Source organism: Apium graveolens, chromosome 11, assembly GCF_009905375.1.
Source record: "Apium graveolens cultivar Ventura chromosome 11, ASM990537v1, whole genome shotgun sequence".
NCBI lineage: Eukaryota > Viridiplantae > Streptophyta > Magnoliopsida > Apiales > Apiaceae > Apium > Apium graveolens.
In genome coordinates, this window is record NC_133657.1 from 89508845 (window position 1) to 89521630 (window position 12786).

A 12786-nucleotide genomic window follows, 5' to 3' on the forward strand; every position below is an offset into this window, starting at 1 on the left:
AGCTTGGCGAGGGAATCCGCCCATTGATTTTCTGTTCTATCCACATGTGACAGTTTTCAGGAGGAGAACTTTTTGAGCAGCTCTTGTGTCATTGCAAGATATTTAGCCATGCTTTCATTGTGGGTCTTAAACTCTCCGCTTATTTGCTTAGCCACCAGCTGGGAATCGTCAAATATGTCGATGATATCTACCTCGAGGTCCGTTGCTAATCTTAATCCTGCAATTAATGCCTCGTACTCGGCCACGTTATTTGTTGCTTGAAATTCGAACTTAAGGGCCTGTTGGACTTTAAATCCTTCTGGACTGATAAGAATTATCCCTGCGCCACCAGAACTTGAGGTCGATGATCCGTCAACGAACAATAGCCATGGCCTTCGCTGGATTTCCTCGCGGTCTGACCCTTTGATCTTGAATTGGAATTCTGCCACAAAATCTGAGAGGACCTGAGCCCTTATAGCTGTTCGTGGTTTATATTCGATGTAGAATTGACTTAATTCGATGGTCCATGCGGCGAGTCTTCCCATATCAGGTTTGTGCAAGATTCTTTTGAGTGGAGCATTTGTCAGCACATGTATTTCCCTTGCTTGGAAATAATGTCGAAGCTTTCTGCTTGCAATGACCAAGGCGTACACGAGCTTTTCGACCCGAGGGTATCGAGTTTCAGCATCTCGCAGGGAGTGACTGATGTAGTACACGGGGACTTCCCTTCCTTCATCGAGTCGAACCAGGACGGCTGCAACTGTTTCGTCGGATACCGACAAATAAATGCGAAGAGCTTCGCCTGGGATTCGCCTAGTGAGAATGGGAGGGTTTGTTAAAAATGTTTTGAGTTCTGAGAAGCTGGATTTGCACTCGTCGTTCCATTCAAATGGTGTTGACCTTGAGGCCTTTTTTATGGTGGCGAAGAAAGGAAGACATCTTTTGGACGATTGGGGGATAAATCTTCGAAGTGCTGCTATGCACCCCGTTAGCTTTTGCAAGTCTTTGATGGATTTTGGATCCTCCATTTCTAGGATGGCTTTTGTCTGCGCGGGGTCAGCCTCGATGCCTCGCTGTGTGATCAGAAATCCCAAGAACTTGCCGGACGTAAGCCCGAATGAGCATTTGTTAGGGTTGAGACGTAAGTTATGTTTTCGGGCATTTTCAAAAGTCTCACGAAGGTCAAGTGAGTGGTTAGCGGCGAGCTTGGACTTGGTTATCATGTCGTCGACATAGATTAACATGTTTTTCCTATTTACAAGCCAAAGATTGTGTCCATCATCTGCTGGAAGGTTGCGCCAGCATTAATCATTCTAAAAGGCATGACTCGATACCCGAAGACTCCTCTGTGAGTAATGAATGCCGTTTTTTCCCAATCACGAGAATCCATTTTTATCTGGTTGTACCCTCAAAATGCGTCCATAAAGGAGAGGAGTTCATTTCCTGCTGTAGAGTCGATCAGTTGATCGATGTTTGGAAGTGGGTAGAAGTCTTTGGGGCATGCTTTGTTAACATCCGAATAATCGACACACATTCGCCATTTTCCATTGTGTTTCTTGACTAAAATGACATTGGATATCCATGTGGGGAACTGAACAGGCTCGATAAATTTAGCTTCGAGGAGTCGGTCAATATCTTGCTCGATAGCTGCCCTTTTTTCATCGAAGAATATTCGACGCTTCTGTCGTATTGGAACAACGTTTTTGTTGATGTGGAGAGAGTGGCGTGCGACAACCTTGGGGATTCCTGGCATATCCTTCGGATCCCAGGCGAAAATATCAGCGAATTCTCTAATAAGGGTAATGATATCTCGTTTCAAATGTTCAGGGAGTCCTTTTCCTACCTTGGTTGTCTTTGATGGGTTGCCAATGACCACTTCGATCTCTTCTGTTTCTTCTGCGGGGAAACATGAATTCTGGTTTGTAGATTCAATTGAGTTGCGGGGATCAATCTCGAGTACCTGGTTGACTTCTAAATAACATTGTCTCGCGGTCGTTTGATCCCCCATCATTTCTCCGACCCCGAAGTCTGTGGGAAATTTCATCTTCAGATGGGAGATTGAAGTTATTGCCTTTAGGGCTGTGATGGTAGTGCGGCCCAAAATAGCATTGAAGCTGGAAGAAGCACTGATCACATGAAACTTAACAACTTTCCAAACCTGACAAGGTGGTGAGCCAAAGAGAACTGGCATATCGATGGTTCCTACTACATGGACCTCATTTCCAGTAAATCCGTACAACGGCGTTCGAGAATTTTCGAGCCGTCGATCCCCGATGTCCATCCGCGAAAAGGCGTGATGGTAGAGGACATCGACAGAACTTCCGTTGTCGACGAGCATTTTTTTCACTGTATTATTTCCTACTCGAGTTGTGATGACAAGAACATCTTGATGACCCTCGATGAGACCCGGATGATAATCATCATCGAGAAGGAAATGACAGGGGTCGGGTTCGCGCGAGGGCGTTTAACTGTCGGAGGATTGACATTGAAGTCTTCCCGAGCGTATGCTTTCCTGGAGTTGTGAGAGAATCCTCTGGAAGCTGCTCCGCCAAATATGACGTCAATGACCCGATCCTCTTGATCTCGATGGTGACGTCTAAGATTGTTCTCTTGTTGTACGTAATGTACCAACTGTCCTCGATGAATCTTTCCTTCTATAGGGTTGCTAAGTTGAAAGCATTGTTCTGTGGTGTGACCGGTATCTTCATGATACTCACAATATCTGGAACTGGGGGGGTCTCCCAGCTTTCATAGGCCTCGGTGGCCTGTAGTCTGGTTCTGTTTTTAGAACTGCCAGAATTGTTGTTTTCTTTGTGTTCAATTTGGTGAATTCTTTTTCTGGTCGAGTGTGAGGCTTTCAGTCCTTTTCCCTTCTATCCCTCGGAAGGCGGTCATCCATACGCGGTGGAGGTGATCGACGATGCTCACGGCCTCTTTCTCGCGTGGGGGATCGCGGGCTATAACTACGACGGCGTTCGTGGCTTGAAGAGCGTCGTGGTGACTGAATGCAACTAACTGCTTCTTGTAGCATCATACGATGTTCAATAATTTGGAACGCTGCTTGGAGAGTTTTTGGCCTTTTTTCAAAAATTTCTTCTAGGAGTAAACCATGTCGTGACTTATCGATGTCTGCCGTTAAGAAGTTGACGGCCATTTGTTCAATTAAATCTGGAATCTCGGCGATCTCTTCCCTAACTCGGGTTAGAAAGCTGCGAAGGCTCTCACCTGAGCGCTGATGCATTGTCATCAAAGATGCTGTGACCTTAATGCCTTTGTAATTACTGGAGAACCGGGCTTGAAATTTGCTTTTTAAGGTTGCCCATGAATCAATGGATCGAGGTGGCAAATTGCTATACCATCGGAGTGATGTGCCTTGAAGGCATGTAGAGAAAAACTGACAACAGGCTATTTCAGAGTGGCCGAAGAAAGCCATTCATCCGTCAAATGTGTTGAGAAATGCCAACGGGTCTGAGGATCCGTCGAAGTGATCGAGGGATGGGGTTTTTAATGATCAGTCGATACGTGCTTTCTCGAGGAGGAGGGATAAGGGGCTTTCAGAGATAGCCTCGAATCCCGATTGATTCCTCATGATGTTACGCATTTGAGCGATTTCTTCTTGCATTTTAGCAAATTCCTCATATGATATAGACTCCGTGGACTCAGTTTGGCGTGAAACCTGGGCGGATGATAATGTCCGCTGTCGACGCTCACGAGGCTGTGAGTAGGTCGACTCTGCTGATGGCTCGTATTCATACTCTGCATCATCGTCATCATCATAAAATTCTTCATCATGCTCCTTGCTCTGTATCGTTGTTTGTTGGAGCTCCCGTCTAAGACGGTGAATTTCGCGCTTTTGCTCAAGTTTGGCCTGCAGCCTCCGAGTCTCGCACTCCAGTAACTCTAGTTCTTCATCTGAATCACATGGTTCTTCCAGATTTTTTTGGTTTTGAACTCTTAGTTTTTCTTTCTTTTCTAAATGCAGTCGCATGTCGCTTGAAAGAACTTTTTTACCTCTAGAGGTTTGTATTCTAAAACGTTGATCTGACACGGACTTTCTCTTTTTGTCTCTTTGACGTGTGTTTTTCCAGCTTTCCGGTTGATCCTCAGGAAGGCTCTCAGGTGGAGGGAACAGACATTTCGGCTTTAATGCCGACTGCTTCAGAAGCTCACAGCCATCGAAGGTCGAGGCATCGGCGGCAGGTTCTGCCGTCAATTCTTTCACTTGCGTTGGTCCGGCTGTTCCCGGATCAATCTCTTCAACAATCATTTTCTGGTTGGATCTGTTAAAGCAAAGCTCCTTCTAGCGCCAAATGATGTGCCAACAATATTATTATTATTAGACTATAATTTTAGGAGATGACTTATTTGCTTAATTTTACCAACCCCCTCCAATGAGGTTGTTATCATTTATTTATACCAAGTCCCAAATGGGCTTTATCTTACAAATTGGGCCTTCTTGGGCTTTACATAATGTTTCCTCATAATTATTCTAACTATGATTTCTTTGGGCCGTCTAGACTCTTGGTCCAACATTGTACTAACATAATTTAAAATTCATCATATGCAGAGGCTTTTGAACGTGAGACTTCGCCAGTACAGAACAACAAATACTACAATAAAGCAGCTCTCAAAATGATATATCAGCCACTTAAAATCACTAGTTTATAGCACGTGCTTTGCATACGGGAATGTCAAAAATTATTTACTAAAATAAATAAATAAAATTATAATTAAAATTGAATAATATGATTATGAAAGATTAAGTTATCTATATAATAAGTGTATTGCATCTACATGTTATGATAAGTTTATTTAAGAACTAATTTCGTTACATATATTATTTTTATGTTATTTATTTTATGAGATTATTTCTATAAGTAGATTTGTTAAAATTTAAAGTTTACTTCAAATTGTATTAAAAACTTACCATAAATAATGTAATTCATATTTAAAATTGTATTGTCAAGTTTCCATAATTAAAATGGGTTATAATAAGTACATGGATCTTTTATAAACCTAACTAGTAATATAACCCGTGCTTCGCACACGAAATTTTCTTGCAATATACAAAATTTATTTAAAAAAAATTTTAGTGCAATATCGCAAAATTCATCATACCTTTGTATTGTTAAAAAAAATGCAAAGATTGACATAGGTGTCTGATACTTGAATTAGTATGTTGAAACACATAATTATATTTAATTATTTACGATTATAAAAATGTACATGGAGTAAATTTTAAATTTATTAATTTTTTTTAAAATTAATTATGTTAGTGAAATTACATCACTAAAACAAATTATGTGTGCATTACTGTATAATAATTGAAAGACAGAAAATTGATAAATTGCTAATAAATATAAATAAAATTTATAATGCTTTATGAATTCCCACCACAAATATTCAATGAACCGGTTAAAAGATCCAATATCCAATACCAGTACGCATTTAAAAATACTACGGTCTTAATATTTTATCGAATATATTGGCAATTTTAAATCCTTAAGATCTTTGATGATGACTAATAATTTCACTCGACAAAAAGCGGTCCAACAAATCTTTTAAATTCAAGACTGAAACAAAAAACATGATAAGATATTAACAAAAAATATGTATAAACAATATAATTATAATTTAAAATTAAAAATAAATAAATTAAGTTAATATATTTAATACTTAATATTAATAAATTATGTCATTTAACGATGACCTTGTACAAAATCACAACTACAAGAGTTTCTAATGCTTGGTCAAAAACTTGATTCATAATCTTTAATTTTTTTTTTCACTACATTAATTGATTGATATGAAAAGATGAAATTGTAATGATTTATGATTTATAGATATGGATACAAAAGGAAGAAAAAGTTGATTAGGGATATCTAGGCAATTTTAAACTTTCATTTAGTTAGTTTGTAGAAAGAAGCTAAAACAATTATTTCTTTTATTTTATATTGCTGATAAATTATACAAATGATTATTGAGAATCCGAGTAAAAATATTTTAAAAATAAAAGCGTATCCGGAAAATCAGTTTACCAGTTTTAATTTTTTTTAATTTAACTTTGGAAACAAACACATGTTTCAAGAAAGAATGTAAATTACAAATTTCGTTATTCTAGATCTTATTTTTTTTTAAATTTGAAAAGATATCGATTGATTCATTACAAATCTTCATGATGTTTTTCCAGTGATTCTACAAAATCATATAAAGATTTAAGTAAGCTAAATATATGAAAAATGTATTGTTCATAAATATATTAGTAATCTTATTTTACCTAAAATTGTCCAATATGTTAAAAAAACCTATATATATATACATATCGATCTTGGTCAAATCTTCATAAAGATATTCATTTAATTGGATTGAAAATCATTGCAACAATTAAGTAAGCTGCATAAATTCGAAAGATACAATGTAAAAAAAATCCTACAAAAACCAAGATGCATTGTAAAATGATCTTAGATTATAAGTTCTATTAATATAAAATATCATCGTATCAGCTCTTGTTGAAAGTCATAGTTTAGCATAGTACCATCTCTCTCGTGCAAAAATGATGAAGGTTAGTTTGTACTTAGTTTGAAAGTACAAAAACACATATATTCTACATCTCCACTTTTGGAGAGTTATAGTATAATGTGTTGTGTATTATTATTTATAATTTAATATGATTTACATAATAATCTTTTGCAAAGTAATGTCAAATTATTTTATTATTTATAATTTATACATTACTTGTGATATTTAACCTCTACATTATACTCAAATTTGATGTTTGGATGAATAAAAAGTTAGCCTAGTTAGCCTAGTTCTGACATATTTTTTAAAAATTACGTAATGATTTCAATATTATCAAATTTTGCAAGGTCGCTTATCAAGCACAGAAGAAGGCCTTAAAGCTAAGAGGAAAAGCTTCTTAGTCGGAATTTGTGAATATAACTCTTTTGGTTCATTGGTATGTAATACAATACTCAATATAGAGTCATTGGCAATTAATATAAATGTGAAATTGATCATTTGTGTATATATTGATGACAGAGAGTACCAAAACCATTCGCCATGGAATTTTGTGCCAAACTTCCTCGATAAATCTTTCTTATTTGCGGAGGAGGAATTAATTGTGAAGGATTTTATGATAGTGATAATAAAAAAATTACTTGGATTTGAAAATTTTATGAAAAGCCATAATGTCCGACAAATGTATACGGTATTGTTGAATTATATTGGAGGTGGAAATTTCTTTATTAAGATATATAATTCATCTGGTCTGGCAATAGATTATTCTGGTTGTGATTCACAAAATTGTGTGAATATACCTAATAATATAAAAGAAAAAGAGTTCATTCTCGATTTGGATGATTTGGAGGATCAAAAGGCGAGGATGCGGTATTTTTTTAGCGTACTTGGAAGGGAATTAAGTTTTTACGAACATACCATCCGCCCATCTGATATTGGCCCATGGATAAGTAAAATGGTTGGTTGATACATAAATGTTTTCTTATATCTTTTTTGTGTTATAAATGTTTAACTTTTTGATTATTTTACTGATACAGCTACTTCCGAAAAAAAATGTCAGAATTATATGGACAATGGAAAGACGGGGACACAATACAATTGTGTTTTCTGTATAAAACCTGGGAAGTTAAAATTGAAAAATCCCACAGTGATTAAATGGTTGGTTGATACATAAATGTTTTCTTATATCTTTTTTGTGTTATAAATGTTTAACTTTTTGATTATTTTACTGATACAGCTACTTCCGAAAAAAATGTCAGAATTATATGGACAATGGAAAGACGGGGACACAATACAAATGTGTTTTCTGTATAAAACCTGGGAAGTTAAAATTGAAAAATCCCACAGTGATTGTTATTTTGGTAATGGATGGAAACAAATCGTGAGGTATAGTAGAGTGGAAATATTTGACATTCTTGTGTTCGATTCACTTATTTCATAGGACGAACACCTGGTTCATGTTTGTCTGTTCAAAAGTGATTGATATTCGACCACATGAAATGTCATTAGGTAATATTTGGCCTTTTGTGTTTTATTAGTAATAATAATATTCATTATATGAGAATAGATGATTAATGCTACATCTATGATTCTTTTTAAGTATATATCTTTTGAACATGAACTGAAGATATGACTGCATCTTTTTTACATGTAATGCACTTGCATACGTGGCATTACAAAGAAATTGTAAGTTGACTTGGTACATACATTAATTTTTTAGTTTACTATTTCAAAACTATGTACTACAATGTCTTCTAAACTATTGTTACCTGACAGATTCCACCAATGCTGGTTCGTCTATTTTATGATCATATGCTTTCCAACGCGAATACAATACGTTGCGGAGATACTATTTTTCCAGTATCGTATAAAAAAGACACATGGTATTGGAAAAATGGGAAAATCTTCAAGCAATATAGTCTACAGAGACGTGATACCTTTTTAATCACGATTGATGGAAATCATGAAGCCAGGATGAGAATTTACAGGAGCGATGGGATGGAGGTGGAATATGATTTAATATCTTCGAGACATGATATTACACATGGGCATTGGTTTATGAAAGATATGCGGAAAAAAGAATATTCAACTAATTTATAAGTTTTTACACAATTTAATATATCATTATAATAATATAATGAAGTATAATGTATCTTATTACTATATTTTCAAACGTGGTTGACATAGATTACACAAAAATAATATCAGAAGAAGGAGAAGAACTAAATAATGATATAATTGTCCAAATTAGTGATGATAGTGAGACCGAATACAATCACATAGATAATCTTGATATTATTGATAATAGTGATGGAGACGACAATATCGAAGATGGACTTGAGGAAATGGCCGAAAATATTATTGAAGAAGTTGCATTTACTTTTATGAAATCTCATGTGGGTACACACTGTAACGAATTGGTAAGTTTTCAATTTATTATTTTTAGTGTGGACAATAGTGGAAGATTCTTAAATACCTAAAATTATGAATTGGAAACAATAATTTTATAGTAAATTGATGGGACCCTGCATCCTATCGTAGAAGATTTGGGCAAATTTGGAACACTGCAATTAACGTGACTAATGGAAAGAGAAGGTTATCGGCTGGCTGGAACAAATTTGTGCGGGAAAACGGACTGAAAGTTAACGATGTAGTTGTTCTTAGTTTGCTGGCAGATGAAGTAACTTTTGATATAGTAGTTGTTGAGTAGTATTTGGTAATCCTTGTTTATGCTCTGTTTTTTTTTACCATTTTGGCCTGATCTTGCTACTACTTAGTTGCAGTTTACTATTTTGATTATGAATATTTGTCAGCAGTCTTCCTTATAGTTTTTAAAGCAATGTACGCTTGTCCTTATGCAATTTTGTTAACTGTTAAACTACATTTTTTCCAAGATTTCAGACTGCTAAACCGCAACATATTATCACTATGACTTGTCAACTATTTCCCCCATATTTATCCTATGCATCATTCTTTATATTCTTCATTACTTCATGGTTTGTTAATTAACTCTCCAATCTTTAAGCCATTTTTAATACCTGCAACCAAGCACTGGTCAAGTTTTAGCGGAATGTGAAATCTGTAATGAGCGGTTTTGCCTCCTGGAAGAAACGTAGTTGTAATTCCAGAGTAGGCCGTGTGAATCACATTATTTCCTAAACTACGTAGTCTGCAACAGAGTGTTTTCCAGATAAATGTCTTCCCACGGCCACTTGAAGCATATACAAAAAACACGTCATCAGCATTATTTGCGACACTGCTGAGCATAGAAGTATATGCCTGAAGTTGGTCTTCGTTTAAACTTATAAACAACTTCTCATGCTTCTCTTGCTGCTGAGCTTGGTTGTAACCAAGCTCTAACGTAATTAGCCTGTTCTCTAATTCATGTAAGAAACTGGCATCAGGAAAATAATAATGGTGAAATCCTTGAGGATCTTCCCAACATCTTTGAACAATTTTTCTATTTATGCAGTAAATGGTAGATAGATAAATAAGAACTCTATAATAGGAGAAGTGATATACAAATGTAGATTACTTAAATAATAGTTGCTTGTAATTCTATAAAGGTGTCGACAAATTGATAAGGTACATGATTCATTGTTGCGGGCAAATTTTGGACAGTGGACCAAGGTCCATGTATCCACTCCAGAAATCTGTCATATTCCACATGGTCAGATGATTAGTTTGATTATACTTCCTATAGTAATTGAAATAAAAATAATCATTGTTAGATTTATTCGATTATATGTATCGGAGAAACAATCCAAGCCGACATTCCTTTTATTTAAATGTTAACTATGTCTGCATCATTTATGATTTGTAATGACATACATTATGGAAAATGATTCTTGTCATTCTGTCCTTATATTTAAAGGTTATAAACCCAAACATATAAATATTGTTTAGCAATCCTTCAGCTAATATCACCCCAAATAATAATATTTACAGTTAGGTTTCCACGGTGCTCGTATGAAGATGCTCCCTGTTAGCGCAGGTTTCCACTGACAATCTTTCACCGAAGAAACTCCAACTGCTGATGAGGGTGATACTCTGGAAAAATGGGGGTTGTATGAGAAGTTAAATCTCACCATAGATTCCTCAGATTATTTGTGGTACCTTATAAAGTAAGTATTATCGTCTACTGATATTAATCATTATCGTGTCTTTTGAAATATCTGTTTTAAACTAATTTTATGATCTTACTCTGTTCTCTCCATCGTGAATATAACATCGAATGAATGGTTCCTCAAGCATGGAAAAGATCATATTCTTACTATTATATCAGTTGGCCATACTTTGCATGTGTTCGTCAACGGACAACCATCAGGTAAATAGACTAATGTTGAGCTAATGATTTTTCCGAAGAACCTTTTTGCAAGATGTCAGATTATAGGATAACTTTCTTATTTCGACTACCATAGTTTTATTTGAAGTGTATTAAGTGCCCCACAAATTCTGTAAATGAAAGAGATCCTAATATTCTTTAAAAAAAAGAAAAAGAGTTTACTCCTGTGTAGAAATCACTTGTTGTTAGTTCTTAACTTATTTGTAGTGTTTCAGTGTTTGTTAACTTACAGACATGTACCAACCATGAGCACTTGTTTGAATCTGATCTTTAAATTTTTGGATTTTGTAGAATATGGTTGATGCACAAAATTGTACAATCTTTTGTTTTGGTTAAGTTGGTGTTAGAATAAATTAGCTCCTTCCGGTTGTTGTCTCCTTTGCTTTTATTGTAGCAGAGTTTTGTTTTTATCAATTTTTAGTAATCTAATAGTACAGTATCTGTTCCAGTAGAATATCCAACATCTATTCTTTGGTGTTGATTGCACATATTTCCAGTAGTGTCTAAGTAGACACTTACTTGATCATCATGGTTATATTAATATCATCAAATATATAGGTTAAAACTATTACTTGATCATCATATTAGATCATTAATTTATATCAAATTTGATAATTACGTTGATAGATGAGTGAACTCATATGACTAATCTTCCCAAACTGAGACATCCAAAGTTAAAGTACTTATGGTTATAACTTATAAGAGCCTGTCCAATGGGAGAAATCCATAGTTAAAAAAATTTACGCGGCAACCATTAAATATAATATGTATAAACTTTGACACTCCGACCATACAAAACCCCTGAAACAAAAGAGTCATTACACTAATAGTCATTAAATTTGTCGAATCTCTTGATTTTGTTTTAAAACAAAAATGCAAAATATGGAAACATTACACTTAAAAGTGTCTGGGCAATAATAATAAAAATGGATTGGTACGACTTAAATGACAAAAAACTGGAAATGCCATGATCACCCTATGCATTCAGAACAAAGATCCAGGCAAAAATGGACATTTACCTCTCCTAAAAAAGAAACAAATGGGTGTAATTAGAATTCAGGTTTATCACTGAACTATATATCAGAAAAGTGTCAAGGTTATCACTTTTATATGTGGTAAAATAATAACAAACTGCTTACCAATTTTATTTTCTTGCTGGTAGACCTAGCAGATCCTGGAGTATGTCCATGGTTCGTAATTTCTACCACATCAGACTGTAAAAAATATAGTCACTGAATCATCAATTGTGAATGATATGAGATACAAAAAATAAATAGTTTAAGGATCATATGATGAAATCTGAGCATTACAATAAGACTTATATTTACTGAGTTTGAAATTTCAGAGGCCACCGTATTTGCAGACATGGAAGATGTGGAGCCATTAGTATCATAAGAATCAATTGCATAGTAAATTGAACTATTGAGGATGATGTTATCATCATTGAGCTGAATTCGGAGTGTAATCTCTTTTCCTGCAATAGCCTTAATATGCGGAGGATATGTCCTGAATCCTAAAAAATAGTTGATTCTAACAAATAAATTTATTACAAATAGAAATTAAAAGTTGAATTTAAAACAAAGATACCATAATAACAAATTGGCATACCTCGAAACCCTCGGCAATAAGTTTTGTTACTATTTTACCCACCAGTCGTTTTACAGCACAGTCATAGAGGACGAAATTAAACGCTTCTGTAGAGTCGTCTGCAAGTAGAAAAATCTTGAACCTAAACATTAAAAAAAATGATTAAGAACTTATGTGATTTTTTGAAGTTTCATATAACTGTAAACTGGTTTAGTTACGATTATACAACCTTTTTGAGGAACATGATTGTTTTGATTGCAGGTGGAGCATCTATATTTTCTTTCCAGTTTTGTGACTTCTCCAGAGCAATCCATCTTGCTGCAGCTACGGTACCATCAGCCGACACTCTCCTCCACATT

At 35.1% G+C, this 12786-nt stretch overlaps 1 protein-coding gene across 1 annotated transcript; it reads right to left on the bottom strand.

The window, feature by feature from the left end:
- Positions 1 to 1387: 1387 nt before the first annotated feature.
- LOC141695684 (uncharacterized) lies at positions 1388 to 2317 on the bottom strand. The gene has a single exon (XM_074499912.1). It carries the CDS (start codon positions 2315 to 2317, stop codon positions 1388 to 1390), a length of 930 nt encoding a protein of 309 aa, XP_074356013.1.
- Positions 2318 to 12786: the final 10469 nt, after the last annotated feature.

Bases quoted from the DNA above. Each gene is read 5' to 3' on its own strand.
- LOC141695684 (XM_074499912.1), bottom strand. From the start codon at position 2,317: ATGCTCGTCGACAACGGAAGTTCTGTCGATGTCCTCTACCATCACGCC.